At 36.4% G+C, this 24540-nt stretch overlaps 1 protein-coding gene across 1 annotated transcript in view; it reads right to left on the reverse strand.

Moving 5' to 3' along the window:
• Dgkb (diacylglycerol kinase beta) overlaps nucleotides 1-24540 on the reverse strand; it is a 702490-nt gene that overhangs the window by 20428 nt on the left and 657522 nt on the right. Inside the window, exons 24-25 of the mRNA XM_051175084.1 lie at nucleotides 14819-14939; nucleotides 13518-13578 (exon numbers count right to left, since the gene is read on the reverse strand). Of these exons, the coding sequence (XP_051031041.1) occupies nucleotides 13518-13578; nucleotides 14819-14939 (182 nt within the window). The remainder of the gene's footprint in view (nucleotides 1-13517; nucleotides 13579-14818; nucleotides 14940-24540) is intronic.

Raw genomic sequence — 24540 nt, forward strand, 5'->3', positions numbered from 1 at the left:
ACACACACACACACACACACACACACACATAACTACAAGGTTGATCCAAGAAACTAAAACCTTAGGTTTATAGATAGAAAAGAAACTCAGAAACCACAAGAGTTCAATATGACTGAAAAGAAAGAGAGAATGATCCAAGGAAACTACTCCATGAAGGTATGCAGAACACTGGGTTGACAATGCTCCCACAAAAGTCAAAGACTAACAAACACCCAGTACCTGGCCTGAGAATTCTCCTTTTGAGTTGTTGGCCAATATAGTTCAAGAGGCCCCCAAAATAACAAATAGGCAATTGTTGTAATTATTGGTTGCCTCCCAGAAGGTGAAAGAAAGTACCTATTGCCGAAGACACTACACACTTTGGACATAGTATTCAGTCACTGAGCTGGGTCTGACCTGAAAGCCTCCTCTCTGAGGTCTAGCTTTTTATATTACCAGAAGGTGTTATGCAAGATTCCAAGCCAGGAAAACTATCATTTGTTCTATGTAGCTGTGATGCCTATGAAGCACAACAATAACTAGTAAGATGAGATAACCATAAAGGTGCATTAGTGGGAATTCATGCCAACAGCTATCTAATTGAACTTAATGTCCACTCAACAGAACAGGATCACGTTCACAACTGAAAACCTAGTTAGCCACAAGTAGTTGGTGAGATCATGGTTTTTAGAGAAGCTACCACTGTACTTTCCTAATTCTAAATAATTATTATCATACCCACAAAGAAATGTAGCTTTCACCCCTTATTAAAGAAACTTCCCTTTGTAACAAACAGAGTCCATTATAGAAAACCACCACTGGAAACAATGCAGAAATCAACTGGTTATAGGTTGCTTAACACCAATGTATGTATGTATGTATGTATGTGTATATGTATATGTATATGTATATGTATATGTATATAATGTATATGTATATATATATATATATGTATATATTTCAAGTCCTACACCCAAGGCTTGGGAAACATGGAAACATGGTAGAAGAAGAGGCAACAAGATTATAAGACCAAGATGACTAAAAAGTTTACTGTGAGACTGTGTTGCCTAGAAATGACAGGGAAGTCACACACATGAAGTCTCACTAACATGGCTGCCTAAATAAGACCTGTATGATGACACAACCAATAGATATGCCAACATAGAAGGGAAACAATACACAGTGCCCTTCCCCTATACAAAAAAACTACCATCTACTAATGGCTGCTAAGAGAGGAATGATTAGTCTTTTGCAGGGATGAGAGTACCTTACTTACCAATCCAATACCATATAGTCTACCCTGAAATCATACACACACAAGAAAGACTGAGTGGATGCAGCAGGCCATATTTATATGCTCATGTGTATATATGTAACAGTATTAGTGAAAGAAAAAGAGAATATGAATTTGAAAAGAAGTAGGAGGAGAATGGGAAGGGATGGAGAAAGAAAAGGGAAGGTGTGATATAATTACATTTTAATAAAATTTATTTAAATTCATGTGTTTCTCCTGTGTTAACCCTTGTGGTGAGTAATTATGGACTGACCTTAAAGGACACAGTGGTGTTTAACAACTGGATTAGAGAGAGGATACCAGTGGATTTCTGGACAGGTCTACAGATCTTTCACAAACAATGAGAAATCAGAATACTAATGTAAAGACTACAATTTAACTGGTTTTGTAAACAGAGATCACAGACTAACACTTGTGACTTTTTCAGTTCCCTGTTAAAATAAGACCATTGACAGCAAACCAATCTTTCCCAAAGAATTTTACTAAAACCGATTAAAAAAAAAAAAAAAAAAGCAAAAGAACCTAAAAACAAAAACAAAAATCAACCAACCAAACAAACAAAAAGAACTGATACTATGATGTTTCAGGTGCTCATAATGTAACACAAGTTGTCTGAGTACGTAAATAATAAGGAAAACCTCAAAAAAGCACACAGCGAAAAGGCAGTCAGTGATTCAAACTCTGAGGTAATATAGATATTCATTTTCTTAAGCAAGGATTTAGCAACTATTATACTTATTTTCCCAGAAGCAGTGGAAAACATTGAGAACAAAAACTAAGCTAGCAATAAATCAAGACTATCTTTTGTTTTTGTTGTTTTGTGATCATTTTTCATGTAGCCAGAGTTGGTTTTGAAATTGCTGTATTGTCAAAGATGATCTTGAGTTCCTGGTCTTCCTGCCTCTACCTCCTGAAGCATTGGGATATGGTGGAAGTGTGATTCTTCAATTGAAATTTTATGACTTAAAACTACTATGATCAAAACAAAAACATTAATTGGAAGGGGTCAAGAAGAGAAATAAGAAAAACAATCTGGGAAGTCAAATTAGATCATTCAGTTGCAATAATAGCAAGAAAAGTAGGAATAGGTATAGATAGACTGGGAACCATGAAATGATATTGTTATATATATATATATATATATATACATATATATATATATATATATATTTAAATATATCAATCATTGCAGTAATGGAAGAAATAAGGGCTGAAAACAAGGACCATAATATAATGTATATTATAATGTGTAATAACATAAATTTACTGATTCTCAAAACTAGTGAAACTGAAATAGGGTTTGCTTAAAGAAAACTACAACTGGATTTATCAACATCAAACTTCTGAGAACCAGACAAAGAAGAAACTCATGAAAGATGTTCACTAGCCTCTATGGTCTCACCACCCTAGACTAAATAGAAATCTCAAAATGCTTGAAGTAAGTCAACGGTGCTGGCATAATATAGACATACACTGTAGATTGGGAGTCTTTGGAGACCTCATCAGAGAGGCTTGGGAATAGAAAGGATGAAGGAAATATTTCAGACAGATGGGAGGTAAAACAGATTCCTAAGAACATTGCCTTTAAGCTAGGCATAGAAGGGCTTTGAGTTTGCTTGTGAATCCTAGTATATTAGTATTTAAATCCCTCTAGCATCCAGGAAACTTTTTTACAAAACTGATAAAAATACACATATTTGGATATAGTGGCATATGCCTTTAATCATAGCACTTGGGAGGCAAAGACAAGTGTAGCTCTCTGTAAGCTTGAGGCCAGGCTTGTCTACATATCAACTTCCAAGCAATCCAGAACTATCAGGTGATACCCTGTCTCAAAATAAAAACATATGTTCTAATAGGAGCAAAAAAATTCAAGCCAGCTGTATTGGATCATGCCTTTAATCAGAATTCAGGAGCCACAGACAGAAAGATCTCTGTGAGTTAAAGGCCAGCTTAGTTACACATTGAGTATTGGACAGCTAGGGCTATGTAAGAGAGACCCTGACTCAAAAGAAATCATTATAATAAAATGATAATGATAATTAATATCAAATAATCACAATATAATACACTGTATTATACTGTTATAAATTAAAGCATAATAACACACTTTAGTCAATGAATTGTGGGGAAATTTTTCTTGTCAAGGCAATGGAGCTCCATCCACTCTCTGTTTGTAGAGAACAAACCTTTTGCTTTAGCAACAGCATTGGTTGTTTGGGGATTCCCATGGGGCCACCTTGGCTAAAAACTTAACTGAATGCAACCTAGTCCCACTACTAGAACTATCACCTGCTACAAGAGATGGCCAGTTCAGAAGCCTCATTAGGATCACCTCCATATATTCTAGGAAGTTTCTACTCTATAGGTCTCCACACCATGATGCAATGGTTCCCCCAATCCATCAGTCTTTCTCCACATTATCTCAATCCATCTCATCTCTCCCTATCCCTCATCACCCCAACCCTGATCCCTCACTTCCATTCCCACTAGCACCCAGTCCACCAGTAAAATATATTCTATTTTTCTTTCCAGGGAAGAAGATATCTGTATCCTCCCTAGACCTCTCCTCTTCACCTAAACTTTCTGGTTTTTTTTTTTTTTTTTTGATTGCAGCTTGTTTATCATTTACTTAATGGCTAATATCCACTTCTAATTGAATAAGTGTCATATTTGCTTTTCTGAGTCGGGGTACCTCAGGATAATTTTTTTTTACTTCTATCCATTTACCTGAAACTTTCATGATGCCATTTTTTACATTTTTTAACATCTGAGTAATAGTTCCTTGTGTAATGTATCACAGTTTATATAGTCTAAAGGGGCATTTAGGTTATTTACAGTTTCTGGCTATGAATAAAGCCACAACAAACATGATTGAACAAGTGTTCTTATGGTAGATGGAACATTCTTTGTGTATATTCCCAAGAGTGGAATAACTAGACCTGGGTCTTGAGATAGATTGATTCCCAACTTTCTGAGGAACTACCCTATTGATTTCCATAGTAGTTGTACAAGTTTGCCCTTCCTCCAAGTAAGTGTTCTGTTCTTCTTGCTGCACATCTTAGCCAGCATGAGCTGCCACTTGTGTTATTGATCCTAGCTATTCTAACAGGTGTAAGATGGAATCCCAAAGTAATTTTGATTTGCATTTCCACAATGGCAAAGAATACTGAAGATTTTAAAAGTGTTTCTAGGCTATTGGTGATTCCTCTATTGAGTATTTGTTTTTAATAATATCCTGAATATATATATATATATATATATATATATATATATATATATAATTAATTAATGGGAAGGTATGATGCAAGCTACTGAAAGAGTAATATGGACACAAACCCCACCACAAAACCTTTGAATATGTTAGGAAATAGTGGCACAGAACTTGTGAGAGCAACCAACAACTGTCTGATTTGATTTAAGGCTCATTCCATGAAAAGAAATCCATTCCTGACACTGCTTGAGGAACCAAGAACAAGAGACTAAATAGTACAGAGACCCTGGATAAAACCAAACATAACTGGTCTGAAAACAAAACAAGATTCTTAATGATATTCCGTGATACTCATAGATCAGTGTCTTATTCAGTCATCATCAGAGAGGCTTCCTCTACCAGCAAATGGGATCAGATGCAGAGAGAGATCCACAATCATACATAATGTGTGTGAGAGTCTAAATGGGAGGTTTACATCAAATCCCTCCCCAGAAAGCTCAGGAAATCCTGTGGAATACGAGGTGGGAAGACTGTAAGAGCCAGAGGAGATGGTGGGCACCAGGAGAACAATGTTCTCTTAATGAAGCAAGATGCATATAAACTCATAGAGACTGAAGTAACAAGCACAGGGCCTAAATGGGTCTATACCAGGTCCTCTGCATGTATGTTATAGCTATTATCTTAGTATTTTTACAGGACCCTTGACTATGAGAACAAGAAGGTCCTTTACACTTGTGCCTACTATTGGGACTCTTCCTCCTGTTGAGTTGCCATGACCAACTTCAACATGATAGTTTTTATTTCTTTTTATATTTTATTTGTCATGTTTGGCTGTTATCTCTTAGAAGCCTGTTTTATACTAATGAGACACAGAAAGAGAGTGGATTGGAGGCAGGGGATGTGAGGAGAGCAGGGAGAGTAGAAGGATGGGAAACTATAATTAGGATATATTATATAAGAAAGTAATATACTTTTAATAAGAGAAAAAATATCAACAAAGGTTAAATTACAGTCCAGATTAGCTGAAATGTATGTCAATCCTGTGTCCTGGAAAGCAGCAGGGAGAGGCTACAGGTTGACTGGTGGCCTACCTGAAAAATGGAGAACTCCAGAACAGAAAAGTATAATACAAAAGGAACTTGCAACAACAGGAAACCTCCAGGAACTGGCTCCTATAGTCCATGATGGTTTGTCTGAGCTCCAGGAGGATAATTGAACATGGTGGCAAGGATGCTGAATTGTATTCTCAGAGAAATGAAGAAGCAATGAACTTAAGGATCACAGGGGTCATAGCGCCACAGCAGCAGTGTTCAGTGTTATTTGGGGTGGAAGTGTGATGAATGGATTTGGTTATATCAAGAATTATAGCTTAATGGATTAGATAATGATAAAGATACTATTTGATGAAACATGGTACTCTGTTTTAAATGGCAGTTTAGTCAATTATTGTTTCTAGACATACTTTACTGCTTTATGGGATTACCAAATGATAAGACAAAAACATCATCATGAATTCATAAAGCAGGGCATTCAACAGCCTGCTTCTCTCTCTTATGAGCTGGCTTTGGGGTAAGGTACTTGACATTTCTGGCTTTGGGTTATTTTGTTTTAATTTGTCATATGGAATTGTGATGGCTTTATTGATTTTAATGGCTTTTTGAAGACTAAATAAATGATGAATTTGAGTACATTGAGCATAAACATTTAACAAATATTAGTATTTGCTTAATAAAAGATAGGTATCATTATCATGATTCTCTCTGAATAGTTCAAGCTGTTTCACATGTTTGGAAAAGTCTATTTGCCTTAATCTCCATGGCATTAAATGCTTTACATGGAAAAATCCAAATTTACAAAATTTTCCATTTTGGTCCTAAAGGGCTGAGACAAATAACATTTACCAAGTGATTAAAGAGTAAACAACTTAAAAAGTTATTGCTACTTTTAATAACAAAATTAACCACTATATAAAATACTAATCAGCTGCACTACCCTCTTTTTAACGAGTTTGTCTTTTAAAGTTGTGCTGTGATTATAATGGTCAAAATGAAGACTGACTCCAGAGAAGCAGAGTGACAGGGGCAATAGGAACAAGGCAAATCCTTTCTAGAGAAGTGTAATAGCAAATTCCAAGGAGTCAGTGGCCACTTGAAATGACAGACAGTGCCAAGAGAGCAATGGTTTCATATCAGAGAAGATCATCTCATGGAGTTGCCTGTCCAGTGTTAATGGAGCAGGCTTTCCTGAGGAACTTAACAGATCAAGTCTTGGGCAAGGCTACTCAGGATTAGCAGGGGATTGTCAGATCAGTAAGTCCAGGGTATTCCATACATTGAATGCATTTAACATTGGTACCCAAAATAGAGCAAGCAAGTTCCAGGAGAGGATTATAAAAGAGCTAGGGAGAACATATGAATATAAATGCTTCTTGTAATTCAGCTTGATATCAGCTACCATTCTGATGAATATTTATATTTTACCCATGGTCATTCTATCACTTAATTTTGTTATGTCTGCTTTCTGCAATACAGAGGAAAGTTTCCAGAATTTTCTTGTCCTTAATCATATATTTCATATTAAAATTCCATGGACATAATGCTTCAAAAAGGTGTCACAAGTAATGATTAATAAGTCACTACTGGCTACCAGGATTTCTAGTCATTTACAGAATACAGCCTCCATGATATGACCAATAAATACACAACTAATAACACAGAAGAAGCCAGAGAAGTTTAGTTACATAAAAACAGGAAACAGAAGGATGTAATCTTTGGAGATTGGGAAAAATTCTTTCTATGCTACATTCAAACTTTTTGCTTTGAGAATATAATGAATAAAGATAACTCAAAATAACTTTTACATGTATTTAGATATGAAAAATATGTGAATGAATTGCTAGCCAAACTACATTATGTTCAGTGAAAGAAGATTTAGTAGAAAGCATGCTTTAAAATGCTATACTACCCCCAAGAAGTATTTAAGAAATTTATAAATTCAAAATGTACTTGGTATTGGCAACCAAATTATGCAGGAGGAACAGTTCAGTATTTTGAGAGCTCAGTGAGTGTCAAAATGATGGTCCATGACTTCTTAGAACTTGTGTTTCATAGGTAGTGGAAATGATATAGTTGGTGCAATCATAGGCAGTTGACATGGGACTGAGCTGGAGGTTAGTGGGGTGGAAGAAGGGACAGGAATGACAGTACCTACAGAAGTCATATTATATAGGTCTTTCACTTGTTTAGTTATTGTTACCCCAAGATATTACATGTTGTTTGTGGCTATTGTAAAGGATGATGTTTCTTTGATGTCTATCTCAGCCCCTTTATCATCTGTATATATTAGGGCTGCTGATTTTTTTTTTTTTTTTTTGAGTTAATGTTGCATCCTGCCACTTTGCTGAAGGTGTTTATCAGCTGAAAGAATTCTCTGGTAGAGTTTTCATGGATCATTTACGTAAACTATAATATCATCTGCAAATAGTGAGGGTTTGGCTTCTTCCTTTCCTATTGTATCCCCTTGATCTCCTTTTGTTGTCTTATCGCCCTAGCTAGAACTTTAAGTACAATATTGAAGAGAAATTGAGACATGGGACAACATTGTCTTGTCCCTGATTTTAGAGGAATCACATTGAGTTTCTCTCCATTTAGTTTTATGTTGGTTGTTGTTTTGCTGTATATTGCTTTTATTATGTTTAGGTATATTCCTGTTATCCCTGATCTCTCCAAGACCTTTAATATGAAGTGGTGTTGGATTTTATCAAAGGTTTCTCATCATCTAGTGAGAAGATCATGTGGTTTATCTTTTTCATTGATGTGTTTTCTTATGTTGAACCATCCCTGCATCCCCGGGATGAAGCCTCCTTGGTCATGGGGTAGGATTTCTCTATATGTTCTTGAATTTGATTACCCAGTATTTTACTGAGTATTTTTGCAACAATGTTCAGGAAGGGATATTGGTCTGTAGTTCTCTTTCTTAATTTTGTCTTTGTGTGGCTTGGATACCAACGTAATTGTAACCTTGTAAAAAGAGTTTGACAATGACTCTTATTTTGTTCTATTGTTTAGAACACTTTGAGGAGTGGTATTAGCTTTTCTTTGAATTTCTGGTAGAATTGTATACTGAAACCATCTGGCCCTGGGCTTTTTTGGTTGGGAGACTTTGGATGACTGTATTTCATTAGGGGTTAAAGATCTATTTAAATTGCTTATTTGTTCTTGATTGAATTTTGATAAGATATATATATATATATATATATATATATATATATATATATTTGTCCATTTCTGTTAAGTTTTTCAAAGTATGACCTGAAGATTCTATGGATTTCCTCAGTGTCCACTGTTATGTCCCCCTTTTCTTTTCTGATTTTGTTCATTTGCATGTTCTCTCTCTGCCTTTTGGTTAGTTTGGATAAAGGTTTGTCTACCTTTTTGATTTTTTCGAAGAAGCAACAGGACAAAAAGGCAGCGTACAGATTGAGAATAGATATTTATCAACCCCACATCTGACAGAGGGCTTGTCTCCAAAATATACAAAGAACTGAAGAAGCTAGTAACTAAGACACCAAATATTCCAATTAAAAAGTGGGGTACAGAACTAATTAGAGGATTCTTAATAGAGGAGTTTAAACATGGCTGAAAGACACTAAGAAAGTGCTCACCATCCTTAGCCATCAGTGAAATTCAAATCAAAACAACTCTGAGATATTATTACTACTGTCAGAATGGCTAAAAAAAAAAAAAAGACAATTTATGCTGGAGAGGATGGGGAGAAAGTTCAACTCTCTCTTCTGTAGGAGTACAAACTTAAACAGCCACTTTGGAAATCAGTATGCAGTTTCTTAGGAAAATAGGAATCAAACTGTCACAAGATCTAACAATTCCACTCTCAGGCATATACCCAAAACAGATGCATCCATACAACAAAAACATCTGTTTAACTATGTTCACAGCAGCTTTATTTGTAATAGCTAGAACCTGGATGCCACTCAACTGAAGAATGGATAAAGATAATGTGGTACAAATTCACAACAGAGTACTACTCAGAGGAAAAAGAACAATGGAATCTTGATATTCACAGGCAAATGGATGGACCTAGAAGAAACCATCCTGAGTGAGGTAACCCAGTCACAGAAGGACAAACATGGTATGTACTCACTCATATATGGATTTTAGACATACAGCAAAGGATCACCAGCCTACAATTCACACCACCAGAGAAGCTAGGAATCAAGGAGGACACTAAGTGAGACAGACATTCATGGTCCCCCACAGAAGAGGAAAGGGACAAGATCTTTTGAGCAAATTAGGTGCCAGGGGTGGGGGAAGGTGAAGGGAAAGCAAGTTATGAGAAAGAGAAGGATAGAAGAGGAGGGGATAGGAGGTCATGAGGGAACAGGATGGTTGAGTCAGGGGAAAATAGAGGAGAGCAAGAAGAGAGATACTATAATAGAGGGAGCCATTATAGGTTTAAAGAGAAATCTGGCACTAGGGAAATATCCAGAGACCTACAAGGATTACTCCAACTAATAATTTAAGCAACAGTGAAGAGGCTACCTTAAATGCCCTTCCCCAATGTTGAGATTGATGACTACATTATATGCTATCCTAGAACCATCATCAGTAGGCGATGGAAGCAGAAGCAGACACCTACAGCTAAATATTAGCCGAACACCTGGAACCCAGTTGCAGAGAAAAAGAAGTAATGAACAAAGGGGTCAAGACCAGGCTGGAGAATTACACTGAAACAGCTGACCTGAACAAGGGGGGGGGGGCTCATGGAAAACAGCATAGGACTGACCTAGATCCCCTGAATGTGGGTGTTAGTTAAGAGGACTAGGCAGGCTATGGGGCCTCTGGTAGTGGATCAGTATTTATCCCTTGTATAAATGGACTTTGGGAACCCATTCCACATAGAGGGATACTCACTCAGCCTAGCCACTTGGGGAAGGGCCTAGGCCCTGCTCCAAATGGTATGAAAAAACTTTGAAGATTCCTCAATAAAAGCCTCTTCCTGGGGAGCAGAAAAAGGATGGGATGGGGGATGGGGGAGGCAGGGGAGGAGGGGAGGGACAAGGAACTGGGATTGACATGTAAAACAAGCTTGTTTCAAATTTAAATAAAAAAGATTATCATAAAAGAGATTCTGTATTATTTTGATTCTTTAAAAAATAGTATTAATTGATTTAAGAATCAAGACATATGCATTTCTTGCCCTTCTCTACTGTCTAGTCAATTCAAAAGAAAGCAGACCTTCTGGTTTCCTCTAAAATTATAACTAGAGAAATTCTTCATAAGTCGAATATCAGCTTATGGATATTTAAATTTAGCAATGAATTTTAACATTCTACAAATTCTTATGTTCTGTAAGAAAAAATTGTGCTAGGAACCCCCCCCCCTTTTTTCTAGTAAAACTATGCCACTGCTAAGAATATTAATATTCTCTTCAGTTAAAATAAAATTTATAGTTCAAGCCCCACGTGGTTCTAGGAAAAGTAGAATATTCCAGAATTTAAATTAACAAATAATAAGTCTTAGTGTAGTATAGTTCTTAACTCATTGAAGGTTACATATGATACATGTTTTAAATGAATAGGTATATTTTTAAGAATAGGAATTTAAATTACATAAAATATTAATTTATAAATTGTAGATTACAATAATTAACAGGTAAAGTGGGTCTCCTAATACTAACTGGAAAAAAAAAAACACTAAAATCAGGCTCAAAAGGGCTTATGTTAAATCAGTTAATCCTACCTAAAATTTCAATTAATTGTTCATAGATATAGTCCTTCCAGAACTGGAAAATGGCAGCTAGTAATGTGCCCAAGGCTTTGCCCAAAAGAGTTCTTAAGGTACCCTGGATTTTGTCAGCTATGACAGTAGGATCAATGAAGTAGAATGAAGCCATCAGGTCCAGGTGCATGCCTTTAGTTACTATTCTGCTATGTGTTAGCTATGAGGATAAGAATATATATATATATATATATATATATATATATATATATATATATATATATATCTTTCCCTTATTTTAGTGTGTTGATTCCACACTATAGAGCTAAATGTGATTTTGTGCTTGTGCCTGTGTCAATACAAAACAAGTACTTTATTATCTATACATGTGAAGCTCTTAATAAGCATAAAAATATTAACAGTGCCTTTATTGTTTCTTATTCAATATCCCTGCAACATCTGAAAGACTGCAAAGACCACCGAAGGAATTCCTTTGTTTCTACTCCTTTTATTTTAATTTTACTGATTTTACTGATTTTCTTTTGATTATGGCTGAACAACAATGGTCATCTATTAAAGATAAGAATACTAGTGACCATTGCCATCCTACATCATAAGAACAATTACTATCATGACTACAACTTCACTAAGATTCTTACTATAACCATCATGACCACTATTATTATTTCTCTGGTGTTATGAGCATGGGTACATCTATAATATCATTACCATCAGCATCATGTCTGTTACACCAGCATTGGAAACATCCTACCATCCCTAACAGCACAATTACTGGCACCATTAGTGTACACCATTAGTGTACAAGCTAGCATCAACAGGAAGGAGCCTCAATTGAGAAAATGTCTCTACAATGTAAAGCTGTAGGCATATTTTGATTGATTGATGGCAGAGGGCCCAACCCATCGTGAGCTGGTGTGTCTGGGTCTATAAAAAAGCAGCTTGGGAAAACCTTGATGAGAAGACCAGTAAACATCACCCTCCATGGCTTTTTCATCAGCTCCTGACTCCTGTTCAGTTTGAGTTACTGTCTTGATTTTCCTCAGTGGACTTGATTCAGGACATGCAGGCCAAGTTAAACTGTTTCCTTCCCAAATTGCTTTTGGTCATGCATCATCACAATAGTAACCCTAACTAAGACAACTGGCAACTCTAACAAAGACAATACTTAACATCATTGAGACTGTAAGTGTAAATATTGCAATCCCATTCACAGAGTCTAAAAAACACCAGATAAAGCACAAATACATAAAATCTAGTAAATGATAGAAAAAACTGAAAGAATAATTGTTATTTACAGCAAAAGAGATCAGAAAACATTTGAAAATAACCTGTTTGAGCCTCTGTATCAGAGGGTGATAGGAAACTGCATATCTACAGGTAGACTTGTAAAAGTAGATCCCTGCTCTCACCTTATACAAAAACCAATTTTAAATGAATAAAAGAATTTAATATGAGACAGGAAACTGATAAAAGGGGAAGTAAGGCAAGCACTTCAAGATATAGGCTTAGGGAAGAGTTCTGTGAATAGGATTCTCATTCAGAAAATAATGTCAACAATCAACAAACAGGAATTCATGAAATTAAAAAGCTTCTGAACACCAACAGAATTAGCCAAAGAAATGAAGAGACAGCCTAAAAAATATGAGAAAATTTTTGTTAGCTACATAACTTACAAGTACTACCATCTAGAACCTACAAAGAATTAAAGAAAACTAAACACTAACAATTAAACATGTTAATGAGATGAAACATTAAGAACTTACAAACTTCAGAAAAAGTGTCCGATCACTGTCCATCAAATAAATGCAAATCAAAACATTGAGATTCTCTTTCACATACACCAGAATGGCAGTTTTCAAGAAAAAAGCCAGATTAGTTTTACTTTATGACTAAGAAAATAGTAGACTCTAGTAACTATAAGAAATGTTCCAGAAACAAGAAAGATTTAACTTAAAGAACATCAGCAGTGTTTTTCTTCATATGTGTCAAGGACCCACAACCAATTTTCTTATTAGATGCTTAGAAATTGAACAAAAGAATTAGAAGTTTTCTAAGCATTTTGCTTTGTCCTGGAGTTTACACTTCATCTTTGTTATCTGCCCGAATGCAATAGCTTCTCTGCATCGATAAGATGAAAAAGTGGACTTGCCACATAGTTGTTAGAGAGGACATGACAAAACATTAGATTTTGTGGCAGCTTAGCTATAGAAATGTATGATATCTGGAAAACAAAAGTAACACTGGTGATGATTCCCCACCACTTGGTACTCACAGTGCATGGGGTCTGCATCCATGGCTCTCCATCAATCTGCATTGGCAGCGACTTGTTTGTCCTGGAAAAAAATACTTCACTGTTACTATAATGCTAAAATATTTACTATAAGAAAGCATCTGTAAAGCACAAGACGATAAGTCCAAGGAACGCAAATGTGATCACTGCTGACCTTTTCTGAAAGGGGGGTTTCATTAACTATTAATGAACACTCTGAAAGGTTCCTTGGTCACAAGAATGTTAAAAGCTTCCTGGTAAATGTGGTGACATAAAGAATAATTCTGAATGCCAAAAGAAAATACCAGGATTTGTGTTCAAAGACACTTTCTGAATTCCCAAAACAAAAGTGATTCCTAGTTGACACATGTATTTCCACCAGCACAATCTCATACACATTAAAAATCTTTCAAAACCATGTTGGATGTATAAGAGTTTCTCAAACCAACACACTCATAAAATAATATCTGTTGTATCAACACCTAACTTGTGGTTTCATTTTGGGGTCAAAATGCATTCTATGGTTTTCTATAGGTGAAGTGTTTTATATAATTCAAACTTCGGAAACTTTATCATATACTGATTTATAATTTAGGTTTATGAGCACAATGCTACACTTCAGTTCGCTAGAAAATGTAACTTAATAGTATGTCAGTAGGTTTTTCTTTGGATAATTTGTTGAGTAAATACTTTGATGCTGCAGGCAATAGCATGACTGTGAGTGAACACAGGGATGCATTAAATCTGCATGTGCATTAGTTGGGGCATCATCATGGTTTTAATTTTAAATATCTCCCTTGGACTCATGTCTTATAGATTTTTCCCTAGCTGCTAGCCCTACTTTGAAGCTTAGGAGCTTCAATAGGTGGACATTTATTGGGAGAAGTTGACCACTATAAGTAGGTTCTTGGGAATATGTCAGTCCTAGCTCTTGCCTTCTCTCTGTTTCCTGGCTAACAGGATGCAGCCACCTGCTCTGCCACTTGATGGGCTGACACCAGTTCTGAGCAAAATAAAACCTCCTTCCTTAAAGATGTTTCTACCTCATTTCTTTTTTGTCACAGTTATAAAAATGTAACCCAAACATCAAGGTAGCGCAAGATTAGATTCTATAGAACCCAATAAGAAGCAGCTGCCAAGCTGTAAAATCTGTTAATTTCTATCATTTTGAAATATGTAAGCTTTAATCATTGATCAGTTGAAACAAAAATAAGACAGATATCACTGTCAGAATTCTTGCATCCTTTTAATTAGTCTAGGATTATGTCATGCCAAAGCACTGTCAATTATAGCAAAAGCACTACCTGATAACCACAGAGGAGCACTGAGCCAGCCGCCGACCAGCACTTTTCAGCCCTGTGTATATTTGGCCCATTTCCATTGCTCCTTCCAAGCCAACAACCTCTAGAAGCTGGTCACTTAGATCTGAAAGAAAATAAATGCCTTGTCAGTCACAGTGTGCGTGTTGTACACAGTAATGCCACTGTGTCTTATGGAAGTCAAAAATGACACTCTGCAAAATGTCTGTCTCAAAAGTCAAAGGTAATGGAAAAAAATGCAGTTCTTCTGTAAGTCTTAGTTTAACTAATCCTTGATGCTCTGTAGAAAACTATTTGCTCTCAGCTTATTCTAAAACAAGTTAAAAGAACAAATTCAGAGCCAAATAATACCAAAAAAAAAAAAAAAAAAAAAAAACACCAGTAGTTTTTAACATCAACAACTTAATGTTATTCCACATGTATACATGGAAGAGCTATACAGCCCACATCAGACATTTGGCAGCAAATACACATTTCATCACTATAAATAAAGCATGCAGATCTACTGTCAGACGTGATTTTGTTAAGTTACTCAAACAAGAAACCCTGGAGATCATGGAGTTGACGCTTTTGCTTTCACAGGTTATCAAGACTGAGTCTTATTTCATCAAGTGGCTTGAACACAAAGTAGAAGCTCAAGAAATGATAGAAGTTTCTGGAAGCATTTTCCTGAGGTTGAGAAATATATATTCTACCAAAATGACATTTGGAAGTAGATGAGCTAATCAACACACTGCAAACATCCTCTCATTATTAAGAGAAACATCAGAAAGGGCTGGTATCACCTTTTAAATGTTTATTAAGTGCATGCCATAGTTTAAAGCATGTGGCATGAGATGGACCTCACTGATATATGTCCTAAGCCACCTTAAAGAAGCTGAAAGTTAGAGGACCACTTTTTAAATATTCACACACTAAGGATGTGATAAGGACAAAGTTGAACTGACTCACTTCAAAGCATAAGCTAGTATAGTAGTTATATACAAAGGAGATACTTAATAAATAGAGACATTACTTCCATGAGCTGTACTTTGTAAGGTACAAGGTCTTTCCTTTCAAAAGTGTGCACAGTTGCAAAAAGTAGACGGTACCCTCCCACCAGTTGAGTCTCCAAGGAACCTGCCCAACACTTTGACAGTAGACTTACTCATTTGTAGAACACAGAATGCTGAGATCCTGATAGGATACAGAAATTATGGTGATCACTCATGGCCCTTTTCATTTGTGGTGCTATGATTTTGTCTTTTTTTTTTTTTTTTTCTGGAGGCAAGGTCTCAATGTGTAGCCATGGTTGACTTTGAATTTGATATCAGACCAGGCTGTCCTGCAATACTTGCCTCTGTTGGGCTTAAAGGTTTATGTTACCATTCCCAGTGTGGTATTCTTGTATTGTTTTTGGTGAGTTTTCAAGTGTAAATTATTTTGATACAATTTTAGGAGGAAAAACAAAACAGGAAAAAGTCTGGAGGTGGTATCACACAGTTGGAAGCCACAGCAATTACACCAGATAAACATGTGGTTGGTCTCCACCATCAATATTGAACATGGGATAAGTAAATGTGTGGAATCCATTTTAGACAGGAAGTTTTATTAATAACTAAGGAATGTGTGACAACTCAGAATTCAGAGATGTTGATGATCCATGTTCAATGGAATTCAACTATAGTGAGCAGCTCTTTGAGAGCCCCAGAAATTCATTAGCCTCATGATCATGAGAAAATGTAACATAAGCTCTTAAAATGGGATATATGGCCAAAACAACATACTTTAAATTGACTGATTAAAGAATGTTATTGTAAAAATTTTTGTGCTATAGTTGTAATAGGAAGTGGTCCCAAATAAAAAGCATTCAGCTACAAAACCAATGTACCAAGCTATGGCCGGGATTTGAAGCCCTAGAGAATCCATCTTGCTGCTTTCACCCTATTTAGACTTGTTTCTCAGAAGCTATTCTCTGTTTTTAGCTTAAATTTCTGCTGCCAAGAACAGATGGACAAGGAATAGAAACATATTCTTTCAGCTGTAGCCGGCACTCAAATGTGCTTGGCTCTATAGTCTGGGTGCTAATGTTCACAATTTTTAGGTATATGTCAACCAGAAAGTGGCATCATGGCAGACACACAGGGCCCAGGTGTATAGAAGGTAATAGTTATAATACCCACTGCAGTGACGGAGCACATATTGGGGTTGTGGTTTTGCACCTCTCAGTTCTGAAATAGGTGAGATTTTATGCATTTTTTTCTAATGATCTGAGGCTGGAACTATTCTCCAAGTGAAGTAGTTTCGCACAACAGAGTTGATCTGTGAGCCCTGACTTTTCTATGAATCACAGGGATTTGCCTACACCCACACCATATTGCTGCTGTCTACCACCCTCCTGCTGAGTTTTATCTTTGATTTTCTTCTTATCCATGAAAAAAATTATCCTGTAAGCCAATTCTACTGTTAATAATCAGTAAAGAAGACATACCTAATAAATTCAGAATACTTAATCTTTTGTACTTTAATGCTCTTGCATGAAAATAATTCTTTAGAAATGGCAGAATATTGAGGAAGATGAACAGGGGTTAAATTAAAACCATATTCTTTTTAATTATATGTTAGACGAAAGCAAAGGAAAAGAAACTAAAACCCAAACAGCCCTACATTCCAGATATGTTAATTGACTCCCATAAGATGTTGGCCTTTTGATGCAGTGTCCACCTGTCTGTCTGTGAATCCTGAGATCATGGTCCTGACTGACTTAAGACATATAATTTCTATTTATACTTTGTTGAATTTGTTTCAGTCTGTAGTGCCTTTATAAACAACCCAAGACTTCTTCACCTTTAAGTACAGTTGTCCCTGCAAAGTGCTGTCCAACAACATTCACTTATTGAATTAATGTGATCCCTGCCAACTGATTGCATATTTTAGAACAGTTATAGTAAACTGGAGTTTATAAGCAAAATTCTTCTGCATTGTCTGTTTTTGCATGAGTTAGGAATTCAGACTGATTTTTATATATTTAAGAAGTGGAAAAAAATAACAAAAATAATGTACAGTGACATAAGAATATATGAAATTTTAAATTTCATTATTAGTAAGCTAGTTTGCATTCCTAAGTTCTCTGACTGTCTAGCAAGGTCAGGGACAATGTTGTCCCCAAAAGTCTAAAATGTTCACTGTATGACAGCCTTTATAAAAATGGTTTTCCACTTGTGTTTAAGAGAAACATTAACTCTTCCAGATCACAGAGGTTTCTCTTTAGTTTGCTGCTATGATATCAAATTACACCACAGTAGTCTGGAAGACATAATATATGGGTTCATATTTCATTGCCCATATCCATGTGCTTCCCAGCTGCTTCAAACCATAGTGTCACAACATACTCATGTGCAGTGAGGCTTGCCATGATCCATTTGTTAAATATAGATATATCATTAAACAGCAATGTTTCCAATTTACATCATAAGAATTAGGACAGGACAGCCTAACATTCTCCTTTGTGCTCAGTCATTAAATTCATGTTCACTTTCTGGAGTATGAAAAATAGAATTAGACTCACAGAGTGGAAGGCAAAAGTATAGCCAGATCTAGAGATCTAGAGCCATTTTTTTCCTGGAGTCAAATGTTGACCATCAAGTAAACACAACTGCTGGAGATGTGGCTCAGAGAGTAGGAGCACTTGTTGTCAAGCCTGGCCAAGCCTGAGTTCAAAACCCTGAAACCACATAGCATTGAGAAAATAGACTAATGCAAATTGTCCTCTGACTTCCACATATGAGCTGTGACACAGACACACACACACACACACACACACACACACACACACACACACACACACACACAATTGAAAAAAGTCCTGTCATAGTATGTGTGTTCTTCTGAGGAAGGTCTTGCTTTTCTTTAGCTTGTTATGGATAACACCTATGAAAGATGGAAGAACAGGTAGATCACATTAGCCTGAGTGTCAGCACTTTCCAGGACAAAAGTGATGGGATTTAGAGTGTGTGTGTGTGTGTGTGTGTGTGTGTGTGTGTGTGTGTGTGTGCTACAAGGGACAGAACCTAGGGCCTAACATGTTACAGGCAGTGCTCTGTATCTAGCCATAGTCCCAGCCCTATCTTTGACTTTTCAAATCCTTTCTTGAATATTGTTAATGCTGCATTGTTTTATTCCACAAGAAGCCAGGGTTATGAAAGGAAAATATGAATGCCAGAGGAGGTACAGATAGATCAGGGAGTGCCAGAACAGTCGATCTAATAAGTGGCTACTATTTATTCGTGGTCTCTTCATCTTGATAGACAGGCCCTGATAATATGTCTCATTATGTAATTGTTTCATACTGCCATATGTGATAGAACAGAAGAAGATGCACTGAAAACACAGGCTGAGTGTGGGTTGCAGCATTTCATAGAAGAATGTGTACCAAATGAAGAGGAGGGAGATGTGGAGAAGAGCAGGAAAATCCTTGTGTATGGCATCCAGCAAAATGCTGCCCTATTGTGGAAGATGTGGGGTGAACATCCATTTTATCCTAGCAGTAAATTTCTAATTACATCACCACTTATCAAGACCATATTTTGTCTTTGACCTTCAATGGGGTTTTGTATTCTGTACATATGTAGGTTACATGCATTTCAGTGATATTTGCTTTATCTAGCAACAGTTCGAAACATGCCCAAGGATCCAGTGTACTATATATGTTGTACTTGTGTTTGTATTGGAGGTTATACGGATCGCTGTTTGTTTTAGTGCCTGGTAGGCCAAGGACACATGCTGAGCTATAAACCAAATTACTTTAAAACTTTATACAAGTTCAATGTACCGGAGATGCATCCACAAATGGGAACAGTTTAAAGATTATTTTTCAGTGGTTACATCCACAATGCACTCATTTTTAGTTTACTTGTAGTGATCGGCTGCCACTACGGAGAACATACAGAGTTTAGAAGGTGGCTGATGCTGGAGTGACTTTAAGTAAAATCTTCTTATCACAAGGTCTGTATTTCAATGTTTATAGACACCGTGGTAGCTGTTCAATAACCGGATGACCATATTGTGTGACTGCATATCATCAGCAATTGACAGAGGGAAAGGAAAAGTTATAATATATACATACACATACATGCATGCCTGCATACATACATACATACATAAATATCATAGTCTTGCTATGAACAGACTCTCTGATAAGGACTCTGCAGGCACTCTCCCAGGTAAAACTCCCAACAGTCAAAAAAAAACCAAAAGCAAGCAAGCAGGCAAAAAAACCAAAACCTCCCAAACATCTGCTGAGGTTAGTACTATTCTCTTCATTTGACTGATACAAACATGTTTAAGTCTCTACAGAGGATTGAAAACAGATTTTTCAATGAGACCTGCTTGGCTCCAATTTCACGCTGTAGTATATACTTATCAACACTAAGAATTGATGGAAAAAGATAATGAAAATTACAAAATAAAATCATTCTATTAACAATACGAATTATTTTAGATAACATTACTACAATAAAACCCACAAAAATTCTACCAATAAAGACTGTGCTAAAGCTAAGAAATTCCAAAAGCCTTTTGAGTTTGTATCCAAAAATAATTTTGTTTAATCTATGAAAGAATGATTTTGGTAAATATATTTCCTATAAAATCTAAAATGTGTGTGAAGGATTAATGCATACACACACTCATGCATACAAACACACACATTGGTATCACATGCCTGTCTTTAAAAAATGGTTTTTAAAGAATATGTCTGATTGTCTCACTAAATGTCATCTGTTTTTATTTTTAAACAACTAACCACAGCTGACTATTACTTTATGAGTTTTCATTTTAAAATTCTGAATCTTCATAAAAAGGTCTTAAAAGACCCACAACCACTGTGTGATGAATTGTCAACAACCTCCTCATTGTGCCTAGAACCATTCAAGGTTTCTACATCACTTGATTATAGCACACTAGTGAAGTGATCTTCATCACGGGACACTTGACCCAAGAAATCACTCCATTCACAGGACATAGAGAATTAGATTAAAGATTTCCCACAGTTATCCATGGCTTTGGCCCTCAGTGTGCAGCATCAGGAAATATAAGCACAGTGTGTGTGTGAGTAGGGGAAGAGTGGTGAATGGAATACTGCTGCTTCTGGGTCCTTGAGTCAGCCTGTTCTCGCTGAGCTTTGTGATGGAGCTGAAGGCTCTCACTTGTTTTCTGTGTGAATGAGCCATTAGTGTGTGGGAATGTTTGCACAAACGCGTTGCCTCCTCTGCCCTCCTCTATAAACCTAGCTACTTCATGTGTCTCCTCATATTAGTGCCATCGCTGAACAAAGGAAGTGCTCATGAATGAAGGCTGATGTCAGCAAGTTCTGAACAGTTTTGAAGGGGCATCTGCACCCTAACACTGAGGCCAGTGAAGGAGCACAGTCAGGAGAGACATCATCAATGCTTACTTTCAAACAAAATAAAAATATTTAAAATCTCAACCTAGTGGGGACACAGAGCCAGTGGCAATTTCCATGCAACTCCCTGTGTTTTCTAATACTCTCTAGAAGAATGATGGACATAAGTTACTTTCTTAAAATGTGGAACGTAGATACTTCTGCCTTTCCTCAATTTTAGCATTAAAGAGTTATGAAAAAAGAAAACAACAACCAAAATCCTAAAAGTCTAGTACTCTAGAACTCATAAACTTAATGATGAGAATTTAAATAAAGGCAAAATATAATGACAACGGTGATTTATAGCAAGTGTTTCCATGTATTATCAGAGCTGTTTTGGTATTCGATCTATCCTGCTTACATATAAATATTGCACACTCTAGTTAGAGATTGAAAAAATTGACTGTGGCCAGGTTATTGTGTATAAAGGCATCTCTGGTCAGAAGTAAATCTCACTCTCCTTGCAGTTTGTCTTTGCAGAAAAGGCTTCATGGCGAGGCAAAATCACATCCCAAAACTTCTTATTTGGAAACTTTAAGTCTCCCCCCTCCACCCCTCAAGAAAAGTAAGATTATATCCTGTAGTCTGATGTATTGCAAAAGATCCCTTAAATGTTCACTGATTTTTAAGGCTCTGTGTACTAAGAATATAATTGTTTCTATTTGAAATGTGAGCATGTAAGTGTGTGTGTGTGTGTGTGTGTGTGTGTGTGTGTGTGTGTGTGTAAAACTTTTGTTTTAATAAAAAACCATGTATCTCTCCTCATGATCCCAGATGAGAACTGGTACCTGTTTTCTCAAACACCAAATACCCTTCCTTGCAGCATCACCTTGCTATACAGAGACGAACAGTTTTTGACTCATCAGTGCCTCTAGGAAAGAATTATTGCAGTCAGTGAAGACTCTGCTGAGTTTTTCTTATTTGTTTGAAAGTTTATAACAGATTGCTGACAGATGGGCCATCCTATCTAATGTGATACCTATTAGCAAGTAAGAATAGCCTGGTGGACACCTGACTCCCATTTTGTAGCTAGCTCCCCTTCCTCTTTCCAGTGCAGTAAGGCAATTTTATTTCATGACCTTATGTCTACAGAAAAAGAATTGTACTATTGTCCTGGATAACTAAATTGAATTAATGTTGACACAAGTAGTTTTATTTGAATGGGATTTTAAATTAATTCCATTTGTAAATACTTAAAAGAAATACAATATCCTTTGCCATGTCAATTATAGCTTTAGTAGAGAAATCCATTCCACACAGATATCACTTAGAGGAGAGCATGAGCTACCTCTCACTGCACAGATTCTCAGTATTCAGTCATCTCGTTGCCTTTATTATTCATGAACAGCAATTTTCTGAAAAGTTTGTGTTTCAGAAAAACAAGGATAGGTTAAGCACTTTGAGGTGCACATGATAAGGGAGTCAGACAATCCTTTATATTTTACAAAACAGTTTGTTATCTGAGCAAAGGTTCTGCACTGATAGGAATCCATGGCTTAGTAAAGTTCAGCACTCTATGGACAAATTGTAATGGGAAAAGTAGAGTGGGCCACTGGAAGAGTCTCCCCTTGCCCCCAATCACTGGAAGTGTCCCCCACCGAATTGCTGGAAGTGTCTTCTTCCACCAACACTGGTGATGGTACGAAACGTTCAAAGGAAAACTTTCAGATTCTAAAGACCAGGAAACACAGCATTGCACTTCCCTTTTAAGGAGTTGTTTTGGGGGCTGAGGTAGCCAAGCCTCTTGATTAGACGTCACCCATGCATTTTGTTTTTCTTCTGCCTACTCATGCAAGACACATATCTTAAAAAAAAAATAGTTCAAAACACCATTGCATTGATACCCTTGTTACAAAGAAAAATGGTTCTTTTTAGTTGCATTCTTATAGAAGTTATTTGTTTAAAAGGAGTATACTGTATTGGTCTTGTAGCCCTTTAGACAACAGGACAAAAGCAGTTCTATGAAAGAAGACTAAACTTGGACAAACCCTTAGAAGAAGGAAAAAAAAAACAGCCAAGTTCCTCTCTGTTTTTATCAAATTTGATTGCTGCAGCTGTTCCCAGCTTCTGTATTTTAAAAATAGCCTTATTCAGTGCCTGGTTGGCTAAAGGCCAGAGTGCCATTAGAACATGCTGTACGGAAAACCTCTATTCAGTCAGAGATACAGAAATATATTTAAGATCAGTGGGGGTCATCTGCACCAAACACTTGTAAAGGAAAATAGAATTTTAATGTGTTTGCACTGATCGCCACATTTACTAGCTAGTTTAAAGCCTCTGTAAGAGCTTCCCTGTTATTCTTTTATTTTTCTCGCTCAGGTAAAACTACAGAATAGGTATTGACTTTATTGGAAAAAAATATTATTGTATAATGGTTTGTTCTCAGATAGCAACTGTACAGCTGAAATACACATTTCAAAGAGAACCTACTAACAACTTTGGTTTGACACTTACAGGCTCCCATCCAACAAGGTGGGAACTACTGAGCAGGTGCTTAAGTGGGTCATCACAGCATCTCCCTCCAGAGGTCCCTGCATCTAGAATAGGCCTCACCTGCCCCTAAACCCAAATGCGTCTTTTAGACTAATAAATTCACAACATGGGTCTCAAAGTGTTGTGGGTATTGGCTACAAAAATGTATTGTCCAGTGGCATTTTTAGTTGACCTCCTCATCTATTCAATCTTTTCCCCTTTCCTCGATATAGAACTCAAGCCAGTGTTTGAGGGTAAAGAGATTCACACTGGAGTATTTAATTTGTGTTTCCAGTAAAAAGAATTTGTTCTGTATGGAATATATATATACATACATACATACATATATATATATATATATATATATATTGAATTCAGAGAAAAGAGATCACAAATAAGAATTAGAAAGTTGAAGTTGGCCTGTGTGATAATAGGAACTTTCATTATGGGACCCCACACCTACTGTGAAACACCTGAGAATTTACCTTGCTTGAAAGCTAATGTCTTAACTTTTGTAGAGGCTGATGGAAGTCTCTTGGGGTAAAAACCTAAGACTTTATCACCAATAGCAATAACACTAGGCAGACTGTAGATATTTATTGTAGTACCATGACCTCAAAGTTCCATGAGGAAGCAGAGATCCAAAGATACTTTCCCATATATACATTAGGATGTGTTATTAAAGATAGAACTTTAGTTTGAACAAACAATGTGTGTTTTATTTTATTTAAATTAGAAACACATAATTCTCCTCCTGCCCCTTAGCCTTACAACCTCTTTCACGTATATCAACTTCAAATTTATATCTTGGTTT

The sequence above is a fragment of the Phodopus roborovskii genome, unplaced genomic scaffold (assembly GCF_943737965.1).
Source record: "Phodopus roborovskii unplaced genomic scaffold, PHOROB, whole genome shotgun sequence".
Lineage (NCBI taxonomy): Eukaryota > Metazoa > Chordata > Mammalia > Rodentia > Cricetidae > Phodopus > Phodopus roborovskii.